The 15413-nt window shown below is 37.4% G+C and overlaps 1 protein-coding gene across 4 annotated transcripts; it reads left to right on the plus strand.

Moving 5' to 3' along the window:
* Positions 1 to 464: 464 nt before the first annotated feature.
* On the plus strand, positions 465 to 14957 carry LOC148849311 (GDSL esterase/lipase). 4 transcript variants are annotated; one of them, XM_088948012.1, is made up of 6 exons: positions 465 to 552; positions 635 to 685; positions 3699 to 3819; positions 4021 to 4343; positions 12957 to 13421; positions 13765 to 14957. In XM_088948012.1, the coding sequence occupies exons 4-6, from the start codon at positions 4233 to 4235 to the stop codon at positions 14452 to 14454; spliced, it is 1266 nt and encodes a 421-aa protein (XP_088804138.1). In that variant the 5' UTR covers positions 465 to 552; positions 635 to 685; positions 3699 to 3819; positions 4021 to 4232; the 3' UTR covers positions 14455 to 14957. The 4 variants fall into 4 exon arrangements, with proteins under 4 accessions (XP_088804138.1, XP_088804136.1, XP_088804137.1 ...); XM_088948010.1 differs by having other exon boundaries at positions 635 to 653; XM_088948011.1 differs by lacking the exon at positions 3699 to 3819.
* Positions 14958 to 15413: the final 456 nt, after the last annotated feature.

Raw genomic sequence — 15413 nt, forward strand, 5'->3', positions numbered from 1 at the left:
TAATAATAATAAAAATATTATATATATACTATTTTTTATTATGTATAACATTTTTATATTTATTATATATATACATGTATGTATGTATGTATATAGATGTAAAAGCTCGATTAGATTTGCAAGCTAAGCTTTATTAGGCTCGAACTTGACTCCAAACTTGATTTAAACCGAATTGAATTGAGTTTTTCATGAACTTAAATCGAATAACTCATGAAAAACTCGGCTCATAACCACCCGAAAAGTAATGTTACTTAGAAGGATGCCTGCAGTCGTCAAATTTATGATTGGAAAAAAAAGTCTTCCAAATATCACAGATTCAGGCCCTGTTTGGTTCGCAGTAATAGGGTTCGGAAATGGAATCCGATTGCCCGGAATGGCCGTTCCCGACCCAAACCCCAGGAATCGGAGTCCCATTCCCGCTTCTTAACAAAATGACATAAAAGCCCTCAAACCCTTCAGAGTTCACACTACCCGATTCCAACTTTCTAACCCTCTCTCCTTGCAACTGAAGTTTGAAGAACGGATTTTGATAGAAGCTCCGGCGACGTCAAGGTAAGTCACCGTTGGTTTTGCTCTTTCTCCTCTCCTTCTCTCTCACACTCTTTTTCATTCCTCTGCTGTCTTCCTATTGCAGACCAGACCAGACCGTGGGGGTAAGTTTTCCTCAGTTTTCTTTCTGGCAAAGGTATCTCTTATTTTATTGCTTCTATAGATTCTTTTATCCTAAGTTGATGAAAAAGCCCGTTGTTTGAAATTGAACCAACGTATGTATTAGATATCTTTTTGTTGGTTGTTGGACTTGAAATCTTCTCCATTAGTACTTTCTATCCGAAAGAGGAGTGTTATTAGTTCGTAGTTGAAGAAGCTCCACCATTGATGAACAGCTTTTAGAGTTTCATGTGAAACAAAAGTTAGAAATCAAAAGCTGGTACAACTGGAAGGAAATTGATAGTTTGTTAGTTATTTGGTGGAGATTGACAGTTTGTTAGTATTAGGTGGAGATTTTTTTTTTTTTTTTGAAAATTATTACTGGTGGAGATTGAATGTAAAGATTTGATTGCGGTACTAGGTCCATTCCAATTGACATCAAAAGCTTGTATAAGTGACGCATTTGCTTTATATAGTAAAAGATGAAGGGGCATAAATCTATCCCACCTAATATTTCCATCAGGAGTGAGAAACATATCCATTACTGTAAAGAATAAAATATGAGCCAGATATGCCCAAAATCCATCAGGAGAAAACTACAATAACAATACTATACCTCAAAAATTATACCATCCAAGGCCATAGCTTTGCTGGCTTCCTCAACTGACCTCATCTCTACAAAGGCAAACTACTTTTCATGGATGATGTATACATTAACAACAGCATCCCCTGTAAAAAAAAATAAAAATAACACACACGCACACACAAAAGGTTAGCAATTTGTTTATTATGAATAACAGGGCTAGCATTCACATTTTCAAATTTAAGAAATATGATTCTTAATTTGTAGGGGAAAGTAAGAGTACACATCCACAAACCTGGCCCAGCAGTGTTCCCTCCAATTGCAGCCATAACCTGGCTGAAGAAGGTTGCTACAGACTGCAAAAGCAATTGAGAGATTAGCCACCTAATTTCAACTCACAAGTCGTGGCAATAATGGGAACGGTTAAAAATTTTCCAGTATAAAAGGTTATTAGATCTCTAGCAAGTAACATTAAATGTGTTGACAGAGATCACATGTTTCAAAATAAAGTTAAATGCCTAACAAGAAAAACCCACTCAAGCATACCATCAGAATCAGCAGGCAACATTCGATCACAATCCAAAATAATACTTATAACAATAACAATTCCCCATTGAACAGTTCAGACGTTTTAAATCTTAGTGCTGAGACTGGTAAACTCAGGCTCCCAAAAATTCCCAGTGTTTTCTAAATGATTAGAATAAAACTAGTCAGTTCTTAAAACAAACCAAATTTCCACTTGAATTTTTCATTTTCCTTCATCAAAAACTTCAAAGTCAATTGGCAGTTTTGTTTTGTCCTCATGGATCTTCCATCTCTTTCAATGAGAAAGTAGGCTTTTTTGAGAAAGTAGACTTCTAAAACACTGATATGAAATATGCTTGATGAAATAAAATTAACATCTTGCAGAAGATAAAAAGAACAAAGAGCAGATTACGAAGGCAACTATAAACTCAAGAATGATGCACAAAGCATATGGAAATAACTTGAAAAAATACAAATTCTAAATGATTAGAAAACAAGATCTGATGCACTTTCAAGTAGTAGAAGCTGCATATCTTTTTAAATAACTTTTTTTGGAGGGTAACTCCCCCTCTTTTTTAATACACACGCCCATATATATATATATATATATATATATATATATATATAGATATGCATCTTGGGGTAAAAGCAGTGCTGGGTCCAAAATCATTATTGCAGTTTCTTCTTGGTTTCAGCTGTTCTTCACCCTTCCTCATTATTCGACCTCATTGTAAGCCATTGATACTGATATGCATCTTGGGGTAAAAGCAGTGCTGGGTCCAAAATCATTATTCCCTTCGTATTCCTCCATATCCTCATGGCAGATGATCAACAAGAAACATTCTCAGGGAGGTGAAGGTTGTAGAAACTCAGTTTGTTGCATCAGATGAATGTAGTAGGAGATCTTCTTGATATCCACCATCATGCTATCTCCCACAAAGTCATTCAACAGACAAAAGTCTGTTTCACCAATCCCCAACAAATCTGTATTGCCTAGAGGTTGAGGATAAAGGCCATTACCCAATGTTGGTCCTATATGAGGTCTTGGCATGTTTAGGATATATCTCCAAAATTTGTTGTAGATGCATGCAGATGAAAAGCATCACTGAAGGGTATCTCTGTTGTTTTATTCAAGCTTATCCCCAAAGAAACCATTCAATATTGCAATGCCAAACCACAGTGGTTCCACTTTTCCAGTAAAGATGCTGTCAGAAAAACAACAAAGAAAGACAAAAACTGATTAGCCGAAGTGTTAATGCAGCTCTGTTTCAGGATAGGCTTGGGTAACATTATAAAGAGGCGATATTTGAAGGTTTCTTTTTTTTTTTATCAGGAACATCCATAGACAATTTATTGAAATTTTAAGGATGATTCCCTGTGTTGTAGCTTGCATGCTAAACTCTCAAAATAATGGAAGTAAGATAAGAGACCAAAAAGGACTAGGAATATGAAGCAAGGTTTGTGACATGGTTAATGCATACCAATTGTGGCTATAGAAATGAATTGCCTGGATCAGTGCAATACGGTATTGTGGAGTGCAGCATCTCCAAAGCTTTGCATAAGAGAAATTCTTTATTTTCATTTCTCATTTATTACAATTTATTATTGTGCATAAAGATGCAACCAAGCCATATAGTTGGTAATGCAGAAATATCAAACATGAAGGTAGCCAGAAGTTTTACATTAGATGATTACCTTATGTCCATGTGGATATATTTTACTCTATGGACTGACAGAGCTTCATTTTAAGTCAAGCAGATATGAATTATCTAAACTTGTCAACCTCATTGGACCCTATTCATGTGTTTACTGTTAATTTTTGAACTTCCATCTCATAGGAATCCAAACAGAAACCTGAAAGGCTGTTGTTATGGGCCTTAAGAATCACAACAACCTAAAATTATATAACATATTTCAATAGAATTTTACTTCCCCCTTTCAGGTCACCTCCACTAGTTCAACCATAAGATAACACAAAAACAAAATAGAGTTCCATAAGAAGAAGGTAGGATGTGGAAGATCAGAAATCAAGATGGGGAAAAAACTTACCTGAACCTTTTGAGGTATTATCCTCCACTCTTCAAAAGTGATTGTGGCTTTTGAGACTAGTATATACCTTCTGAATTATAAAGATATTTGGGACCTGCAAAATTTCTGCAATTTTGTAATTCTGCATTTTTCTGTTTTTCCTGCAAAATTTCTGCAATTTTGTAATTTCTGCAAAATTTCTGATATTTTCATGCATTTTTTTTTATTTTTATTAGGGGAAAAATTGGAAATCATGGATGATTCCCATTCCAGACTCTTAATGAACCAAACAGCATAAATTGGAATCTGATTCTGATTCTTGTTTGAACCAAACAAGTAGGGGGAATAGGCCTTTCCGATTCCGACTCCAAGGGATTCTGATTTTGATAGCGAACCCAACAGACCCTCAGTGTCACTGTTTTAGGGTTTCATCACCCTTCTCTCTCTAATGGAACACATAACTTCAGCTGTGGAAAAATTAAAAGGGTTCGCGAAATCGAGCGAAAAGTTCGCGAAGGACGTTATTCAAACGCGGGATAACTCTGCTCGCCAGAATCCGGTATTACCTCATTTCAGTTTTATACTTTTATTCATTTATTCATTTTATATAAATATTTATATTTTCACAAAAAAGAATGGCGTTGGTGGAGTCTACTCTAACATTGTTGTGTTAATGCAAGTTTGTGAAGAAAGACCTTAATCTGAGTTAACTTGGTCATAGATATTTTATTTACTTTTTGGGTAAAGAAATTGTTCATTAGTTAACTTTGAAAAAGAGTTGCTTCATTTGTAAAAAAAGGTAGTTTTTCAACAGTTAGAATGTTCTTTACACTTTACATGATGAGTTGATAAAACAAGCTAAATTACAATCAACAATCAGAATGAATTTCTGAGGCTGTATGTCAATGGTAGACCGTAGACACATTTTAATTAAATACCAAAAAAATGGTAGGCACATTTTAATTTATTATTATTCTTGAATAATTTATTTTCTAAATCCAATGTGGAATAGGTATTTGATGCGTGTAGCGTTGTATAATTCCCATTCCACATTGGATTTAGATACATAGAGTAAGCACATCTGTTTGTGTTGTCCCCAGGTATAGCGTTAGTTGCATACCTGTGAAGCATGGAGCAAGAGTTGAGTGCAGAATTCAGATCAGAAGTTCCTAGAGTTTACTTCTTTTAATTGTCCATTTTAAGGTGGTGTTGATACTTAGATGCTTATTTAAAAAGAGAAAGAAAAAGAAAGGAATAAAAAGAACAAAACAGGTAAGGAGTTAGGTCTTAGATTTAGGAAAGGAGCAATAATCTCCTGTGCCCCGACTGGAGCACTAAGAGCCAAATTTGTGAAATTCTTCTGTTATTGATAAAAAGAAGAACCAAATTTGTGCCCAAAGGCATATCATCTTTGTATAAGCTGGTCTGTCAGCATTTGCTCTTCCCAACTCTAACCAGCCATTCAGAACTTGCTGTCCATAAAGAGATTTTGGCAAGAAATGTGACACATGTACCAGAAAGTTGTTATTCGAGGTTGTGAAATAAGACTGAGGTTATATAACTCAATCCACAACAGATACTGGAGCCTTCGGAGGTAAAATATGAATGCATATGTAGTGTTATTTGATTTCTCTAATGGTTATAGTATCTACAGAGGTAAAGCATAAATGTATCTTTCTCCATCTGCTAGTTTTTTGAATCTTCTAAAGCATGTTTCTTTCCATTTCGTCTTTGATAAGTGAATAGAATTTTATTAATAATCAAAGATATAGAGAAGACAAAACAAATACAACCAGTACAAGCTTCCTGAAGAGAGACACTAGGTGTAGCCTCTCTCACTCAGGAAAGAACAAAGAACATAAACAATTACAACCGTGCCCAATACAATTGTTCCCTAGTAACCCACTAACCCCTTGCTTACCTAGAGAGTCAGCAAAGGTATTGCTGTCCTCACCCACTGGATTCTGAGAATCATGTTCCTTGTCATCCATTTAAATTTCATCTCATTGTTGTAGCCCCAAATTACATCTTCCGGTTCCTTTAACCATCCCACCACCATTTTGTCCCCTTCAAGTACCAATTTCTCCAGACTTAACTCACTTGCAATTTGTAAGCTTGTTGAACTGCAAGCAATTCAGCTCTAATAGAATCTCCCACCTCTATTGGACCTAAGAATAAGGCTATGACATGTCCTGATTTATTTCTCAAGACTCCTCCCACTCCAGAAGGACCCGGATTGCTCTGACTACTTCCATCAAAATTTCAGCCTGACAAATTCTTCTGGAGGGGGAAATCAACGCATGTTTTTAACTCCATTATACTCAAAATTTCATCTCATTCTCTCAGTTTTTCCATCAAATTTTCATCTCATTCTCTCAGCTTTTCCGGCCAAGTCTAATGTGGCTTGGGAGCTGATGTAATATTTGTGTGGTGTTCTAATAAAGCTTTACCTTACCTTTCAAACAAAGAAGTCTATATTTGGTTTTTATATAGTTTATGATATTTGTCAGCCTTAGAGCAGTTTTATACTTGCCCCCCCCCCTTATTCTAAAACCTTTGGAATATTAGGGTTTCTCCAGTTTTTGACAAATTAATACAGCCTTAGAGCTGTATTAAACCTTACTGTATAGGGGTCTTACCTTTTTTTTGAGAAATTAATACAATTTTATCTTACCTACTCTCTCTCTCAAGAAAAAAGGGTTACTTCGGTTTAATGGAAATTACCTGATTATTGTTGCTGATAAAAGAAAGTTTGAAATTTTGAAGGCAGAGTAGATAAAATCATTGATCCTATTATTATTAGATGCCTTTTACTTGTTTAGTGGTTATGCATGGATTATATGAACAGAAAGCTGCCTACCTTTCTGATAGATAGACCTTGTAGGACTGCAAAAGTACCCAACAGAAGTATAGCATGAGTATTTTTCTAATGTAATTGGGTGTGTATTTTATGGTTTTCTTAACCCAACTTGTTGGTGGTTGAACCTCTTTGTCACTGAAGTTAGCCTATTCAGGGATTGGCTGATTCTATAAAATGGAGGGAAAAGTAAGAAATGAATAATAGAAAATTAGATGTTTATTAAATCTGTATGCTGGAAATAAGAATATTTTAGTTATTGCAAGCTAATCTGGTTGACATCAAGGGCATGTAATGTTTGTGGATTAGAAATGTTTGTCTTGTATTTCTTGACTGTAATTTTATGTTGAGATATTTCATCATCATCATTCAAGCCTTATCCCAACTGTATGGGGTCGGCTACATGAATCCTATTTTGCCACTCCTTTCTGCTTAATGCCCATATCCATTGCTGAATTATTGGCTCTTTAATCATTTCTTACTACTAACTATACCCATGTCCTTTTTGGTCTACCTCTAGCACTTCTAGCTCCTTCAACTTTCTATGTTGACATATTTGCTGGCCCCATAGATAGCAACAAGTTGTGTCATGAACAACCATTGAACTCTATATATATTGTAGTCGTATGAGACTACTGACAGCCCAAGCTGTGGTGTATAATCAATAGGGAATTAAGAGGATGAGAGGAGAGAATGAGAGAAGAGAAAAGAAGAGAAGAAGATTTCAAAGGAAGGATTTTAGAAAAGAAGAGGATGCTTAATCTGCCGCCCCCTCTTTCTATTTATATTAATTTTGAAGTAAGGATAAGGCTACTTACATGGCAAAATTAAAATCCTAATAAAAGACAATAATTAAAGTCCTAATAAAAGACTAAAAGACTAAAAGACTAAAGTCCTAATAAAAGACTAACAACTAATTGTGGACTGACACTTAAATAAGTAGTAGTTGTATACAAGTACAATAGAAGGAGGTGGGGACCGCATTAGTTGTATACGAGTACAATAGAAAGAGGTGGGGACCACATCAATGGTTTCTACACTCCCCCTCAAGTTGGGAATAGATGTTTGTCATTCCTAACTTGCATAGATCTGCTTCTAACTTCTTCGAAACTGCCTTGGTGAGAAGATTAGCAAGTTGCATGTTGGAGCTGATATATGGAAAACAGACTTCTTGAGATGCAACCATTTCCCTAATAAAATGTCGATTGACTTCAATGTGCTTGGTTCTGTCATGTTGTACCGGGTTATGAGCTATATTAATAGCAACCTAATTATCACAGTTCAACATTAGAGGTTTCTCATAGGTAATACCCAATTCATCAAACAGTGATTTCAACCATAGTATTTCAGCCACACCATTTGCCATGGACCGATATTCAGCTTCAGCATTGGAACGAGAAACAACATTTTGTTTCTTACTCCAAGAAACAAGGTTACCTCCTACAAAGGCACAATATCCAGAGGTAGACCTTCTATCATCAACACAACCGGCCCAATTTGCATCTGTGTAAACTTATATCTTCATGTGATTATTATCCTTAAATAGTACACCTTTGCCTGGACACCTCTTTAAATATGCCAATAGCCTCTCAACAGCAAGTAGGTGGATAGTTCTGGGAGAGTGCATATACTGACTAACAACACTAACTGCATAGCTGATGTTTGGTCGTGTAAGACAAAGATATATTAGTTTACCAACTAATCTTTGAAACATAGCTTTATCTTCAAGAGGCTCTCCACCTTCTGCACTAATCTTGTGATTCTGTTCAATAGGTGTATCAGATGGCTTAACACCTAACAAATCAAGGACATACTTCCTTTGAGAAACAAATATTCCATGCTTGGACCGATCTACCTCAATACCCAAAAAATATCGTAGCTCTCCCAGGTCCTTTACCTCAAATTCTTGATGGAGAAATTTCTTAAGAGACTCAATTTCGCTGTTATCATTCCCTGTTACTACAATGTCATCCACATATACAACAAGTAGAGTCAAGGAAGTATCCACTTTCTTAATAAACAAAGTGTGATTTGATTGAGCTTGCACATAGCCAAACTTTTCAAGGGCTTGTCTGAATCTATCAAACAAAGCTCTGGGGGACTGTTTTAGTCCATACAAAGCTTTATTCAACCGACAAATCTTCTTACTTGTCTTTGTACTATAAAAACCAGGAGGTAACTGAATGTACACTTCTTCTTGTAAGTCTCCATTGAGGAAGGCATTTTTAACATCCATTTGGTACAATGGCCAAGAGTAACTGGTTGCAAGAGATAATAACACTCTAATAGTGGTCATTTTTGCTACTGGTGCAAAAGTCTCCAAGTAATCTATACCATAAGTCTGAGTAAATCCCTTTGAAACTAACCGGGCCTTATACCTCTCAATGGAACCATCAACATTATGTTTCACAATAAACACCCATCTACATCCAGCTGGTTTCTTCCATTTGGGTTGATCAACTAGCTCCTAGGTATTGTTTCTCAGAAGGGCATTCATTTCTACCTTCATTGCATCTTTCCACTCTGGAATGGACAGGGCTTCCTGCACTGTTCTGGGAATGGGAATATCAACAATTGATGTAAGAAAGGACTTATAAGAGGGAGACAGGTGATCATAGGACAAGAATTGTGAGATACAGTGGGCTGTGGATGAGGTGCAATGGCGTTTGCCTTTACGGACTGGCCTGGACTGCTGATGACCGAAATCAACCTGCTTCCATCGTTTGTGATAAACTCTCACATCCCGACATTTTTGACAACCCTCCCCATTTCACCCCTCTTCACTCAATGGAACAGGTAAAGGGACTTCTGATGTATTAACGCCAACGGTACTACTCTTTCCCTAAGAAGAAACCCTAGAGTAATAAGGTACATCCTCAAAGAAAGTAACATCCATGGATACAAATCTCTTCCTGAAGTAGGTTCGTAGTAGCAGTATCCCTTTTGAGTTTGTGCATAACCAAGGAAAATACATTTTGAGGCTTTAGGGTCAAATTTGGAATAGCAAGGGCCAAGAGTTTGCATGAAGCAGGTACAATCAATGGTTTTAAGAGGAACAGAAAACAACTCTTTATCAGGATATAAAGGAGTGAATGGGGGTTTCATGTCAAGAATCTGTGAAGGAATTCGATTGATTGAGATACACAGCTGTGAGAATGGCATCTCCCCAGAAATGTATAGGCACATTGGAGTTGAATATGATACTTCTAGCTACTTCCAATATGTGCCTACTCTTTCTCTCAGCCACCCCATTCTGCTGAGGTGTATGAGGGCATGTACTCTGATGGATAATCCCATGGTCAAGAAAATAAGAGGCTAGAGATGTTTTAAAGTATTCTCTTGCATTATTGCATCTGAAAATTTTGATTTTCACCCCAAACTAGGTTAAAATCATCTGATGAAAGGTTTGGGTTAGGGTAGGGACCTCATCTTGAGAACACATCAAGTAGACCCAAGAAAACCGGGTGTGGTCATCAACAAACAGCAAGAAATATCTGTACCCCCCCATAGCAGTGATGTGATATGGTCCCCAAACATCGGTATGCACAATGTCAAAAGGAACACTACTCTTATTACTTAATGAATAGGTTGTTCTACAATGCTTTGTGAGCTCATAACTTTCACACTTTAAACTGGACATCTAGATAGATTCAAATAAACTAGGAAACAAGTTTTTCAAAGACCTAAAGGATAAATGACCCAATCGGTTATGCCAAAGCATGACTTGACCAATAGACTGAGAAACAAAAGACCCTCTAACTTCACTACCGTCCCACTGTGAACTTCCTCCAAGCAGATAGATTCCATTTGTCTCACGGTCAGTCCCAATCACCTTCCTTGTCTCCATGTCCTGAAAAACACATCGATCAGGAAAAAAAGTTATTGAGCAATTCTGATTTTTAGTTTTTAGTAATGCTGCTAACTGAAAGTAAATTGGTGCTAAGTTTAGGAGCATGCAGAATAGAAGATAGGGAAATGACACTAGACAACTTGATGTCTCCCTTGTCAGAAATGGGAACAAGTGATCCATCAGCAATAGACACCTTGTCTTTACCAGAGGATAAGTGATAGGTAGTAAATAGTGAAGGCAAACCAGTGATGATCAGATGCACTTGAGTCTATTACCCAATAATGTTCAATGTTACCTGGAGCTGAAGCATGATAAAGCTGAGGCCCGTGTACTTGAATGAGCAAATGCTGAGGTGGGAGGAGCTGATGTTGTGACTGGCTGAGATGATGATGCTGAATTACCAACCTCCTTTTCCAACTAAGTCAAGGCAGCTCGGACAACAGCGAAAGTGTGCCTGAATGAGGTTGCACAATCAGTAATAACAGCTGTATTAGCATTCCCCTTTTTGTTCCTGAGTTTTGCGGGAACTAGATGAGGATGTAGCTTCCAACAGGTTTCTTTGGTATGCTTAGGTTTCTTGCAATGTTCGCATATTAGGTCCTTCTTGTCTTCCTTCTTCATATCTCTCTCCTTATCCCCCCAAACTTGGGTTTAGTTGCTGCCAAGGCTGATTCAAGTGGCGAATGCTGTAACATAACTTTCCTTCTACTTTCTTCACTATGCACTAGAGAGTAAGCTTGTGATAGAGTCACACTGTCTCTTGTTAGAAGCTGTTGTCTAAGAATGTCATACTCAGAATTCAGACCAGCTAGAAACTCAAATACTCTATTGGTTTCAACTTTCTTTTTGTAGGTCTGTGCATCTTTTTGGCTTTCCCATTCAATTGTTTTTAAATGATCAATCTCATGCCACAAGGATTTCAAGGTGGAAAAATAAACCGAGACTGGCTTCTCTCGTTGCCTAAGGTTATTCACCTTACATTTTAGTTCATAGGCCCTAGCAACATTGAGGGGTTGGGAGTAGGTTTCTTTCATGATATCCCAACTTTCTTTAGCTGTTTTTGCCCATAAATAATTTCGGCTGATATGTGGTTGCATGGAGTTACACAGCCATGTCATAACCAAATAGTTCTCCTGAACCCATTTGGTATATATTTGGTCCTCATTAGCTGGTTCTTTGATATCTCCCAATAAATAACTTAGCTTTCCTCTACCCCCAATAGCCATCATGGCTGATTGGGCCCACTCTAGGTAGTTTGGCCCTTCAAATTTTACAGTGGTAATCTGAAAACTGTTCTCAGGTATGCTAACAGCACCACCAGCCCCTAAATAGTGTCCCCCTTGGCTCTTAAACTCCATTCTTTGCCAAAAAAAGATTAACAAATGCCTTTTGTATCACTGAGATTGAGTAATTACACCCAGAATTTGCTATCAGCCGAACCTACTTTATCCTTCTAGGTTGGCAATCTACCCAAAAAGATAACCTTCCAAGTACAACTTAGAGTGCAGGGCTGAGAGTGCAAGGCTGAAACTAACTGCAGCCCTAGAATTGGCGACAATCAAGAAACTAGAATCTTGAACCTAGAACCAGTCAAAGGTCAAGAAACAAGCCAAGAACACAACCAGTTCAGCTGCACCTCTTAAAGTAACAAAAAAACTATTCTTTTGATGTATCAAGAACAGTTCAGGAGGAAAAAACTTTCAGTCGAACCTTTGAAATAACCAGAAAATGTAATCCTTTTAATAGAAAAGATTGACTTACTTCAGCAAAACTCTGGCCGCAACCTTCAAAGACAAGTCCGAAGCCTAATCTTGAGGATTCTTCCTTCTGACTCTTCTTGATTGGTGGTCATTCTCTGATGCTTCACAAACAATCTCCAAGACTTAGCCGACGATCCCTTTTGCTGGAAATTTTCCAACCGTAGGAAATTCTTATGCAGCCGGCCATGTCAGACTATCATTAGATTTCCTAGGTTGGCTCTGATACCATGTACTCGTATGAGACTACTGACAGCCCAAGCTGTGGTGTATAATCAACTGGGAATTAAGAGGATGAGAGGAGAAAGAAAAGAAGAGAAGAAGATTTTGAAGGAAGGATTTCAGAAAAGAAGAGGATGCTTAACCTGCCGCCCCCCTCTTTCTATTTATATTAACTCTGAAGTAAGGATATGACTGCTTACATGGCAAAATTAAAATCCTAATAAAAGACTAAAAGACTAAAGTCCTAATAAAAGACTAACAACTAATTGTGGACTGACACTTAAATAACTAGTAGTTGTATACGAGTACAATAGAAGGAGGTGGGGACCACATAGTAGTTGTATACGAGTACAATAAAAAGAGGTGGGGACCACATCAGTGGTTTCTATATATATATATATCAGCAACAAGCTGTTTTTTGGCTTGTTTTTCTCACAACTTGTTGTAACCTTTGTAACTCTTTCCATTATATGTATTTCTTTTCAGATTGAGATCTTGAAACGGTTGCAACGAGAAGCATTTTCTGATTTGATGAAATTAAGGGAAAGACAGGACAAGGTTGAGCGCTTGCTATCCTTCTACAAACCTTCCAGGGGACCATTCCAGGAAGCTAGTACCCGTGTAAAAGTAGAGGTGAATACTGTTGGGGCATTGTTGCTTGTGGATAATACTGATGATCAGAGCTGTGATATGCTAAGCAGAGCAGGTGTTAGGACAAGGGTTAGTTCAAGGTTCATTTTTGAAACAACCATCCGGGAGAAAGATTCTCTTCTGGCAGAGTTTGTGACTTGTCAGAACTGTCAGGACTATGCTAGTGATGTCACTGGGAGCCCGCTTTCATTGGAAAAGGTGACATATTCAGCAAATGTAAAAGACTGGTTTTCTACAGTTGCAATCCCAATAGGAGCCCAATGCAAAGATGTTGGATTTGCTTCAAATTCTTTTAATCAGGTGACATTCTTCGTTTTGTGTTTTTGAAGACCTACATTTGTTTGACCATGTAATGGGGGAATGATGGAATACTGTAGTAGTTTTACAAGTATGACATAATGAAGTCATATGGTACATGTGGAGCCATAGATAATCCAACCAATTGGACACACACTATAAGATCTCAGCTAAGACTGAACTCAATTGTGTAGTCCTATTAATCCAATGGCTAGACATGTCTTGCTATTTTTGTCAGTATTCTGTTCCTCGTCCTTCCCGTTTTGCCAAATAGCCTGTGTAGTATTGATGCTAGCCTTATATTATCTTTGGTGTTTCATCAGGAGTTGCATTTTCCTTCCAACAGGGGCAGAATCTTACCAGTTTCTCTGTTGGGCCACCCCTCTTGAACCTATATCATGATGCTGCTGCTGCATTGATGGTGAAAAGGTCAAACGTTGCTGCTGCTTTGGCTCAGTTTGTTTCTGGGTTGGGAAAATCAGGTTCTGTTGGACAGGGATATTCCTTTAGCACTTTTGGGCAAGTTATCTGTCAACTTTCAGAAAGAACAAAGCTAACTCTTTTGGGTCTTCATAAAATGCCCAAGTCATCAAGTCAGCCGGTCAATTTAGGCTCCCTTGCCATGCCAGTAGGTTTTTGGAAACGCCATAAGAACCCTGACACACCGACAGAAGTTCCTATTCCTATCACAAGTAATATAGAAGACAATGCACCAGCTAGATCTGTTGCTCTGATTCTTGAGTCAGATCTTGATGAGAGTACCAGAATCAGAGGCTGGATTGAGATGCAGAAATCGAGTCCTGGGCATTTAAAATGGGCTGTTTCACTCTCTGACACCCCAGAAGATGAGGTAGGATGGGGGTTAAGCTTGGGTGGGATACTCCAAGGCCCCTCAGATTGGGATCATTTCCAGATGGAAGCCTTCTTAAAATTTAACTCAAGAAAAAGATTCAGTTTGCAACCTGGCCTCGTATATGTGATGGATGGAACAACGCGAATACCTGTTTTTATGTTTCGGGCAAGCTGTTCTTTGTGATCATATTTGACATAGTGGCTATTAGGGACTACTGAAAGTATTTTAACCAAAAAAAAAAAAATGAAACTACTGGAAGTATGAAGAATTCCAGTTGGATGCAAGAGTAGTCTCTCTCTCTCTCCTTCTATTATCTCTATTATATTTCTAGATGAGGTTCTGTTCTACTTGAGGTGTTTCTAGTCATGGTTTTGCAAAGCCACGAGAATCACTATCACGAAGACACCAACCATATATATGGATGCTACAGGCTGTTGGTGATGGCATTACTTTCATGCCTGTAAGTCTATATTGGCTACCTTGCACTTTTTCATAAATGGAAATTTTTCGTAATAAGGTAAATTTATGAAATTTCTCTTAATCATCTGATAATTACTTCTCTGTTTTTTCAATGTTTTAATCTCCCTTATTAGGTGGCATTACCATAAGTTGTAACACCTTTTTTTGTTAACTATTGTACTCTTATTTTTTTTTATTTTTTCAGTAGATGACTCAAAATTTTAAGATTTTGGAATTTCTTGACATATTGAGAATAGGGAATCGACCTACTTGTTTTATCTTCGTCATGGATTCAAATTCAATATCATCTCTTTTGGTAATAAGGCTCTCTTCTTTGTAAGGTATAGATGAGTGAACATGTAATGGAAGTTTTGTCACCTGAAGAGAAAACAATCCCCACCAAAGTTAGAAAGTTACTTGGTTACCTGTTACAATTAGAATAAGTTAGAGGAGTTTAGGGGTTGATCAAAGAAAGAAGATAGGTTGAGACTTTTGAAGAAGTGAAATGGTTTAAGGGACCATAGTTTAACAATAAATATGGCAGTCATCAGTACGAAATGACAGGATAGGAATCAATGTTCATGCATCTGACCCCATGTGGTTGGGATAAAAATACCATTAACCAATTTTCAACTTTTCGACTTATGAAGGATTGTTATCATCTTTTTCAACCCTTTCATCAC

Source organism: Nelumbo lutea, chromosome 6 (genome assembly GCF_056320005.1).
Source record: "Nelumbo lutea isolate HS-2025 chromosome 6, American lotus-T2T, whole genome shotgun sequence".
In the NCBI taxonomy this organism is placed as follows: domain Eukaryota; kingdom Viridiplantae; phylum Streptophyta; class Magnoliopsida; order Proteales; family Nelumbonaceae; genus Nelumbo; species Nelumbo lutea.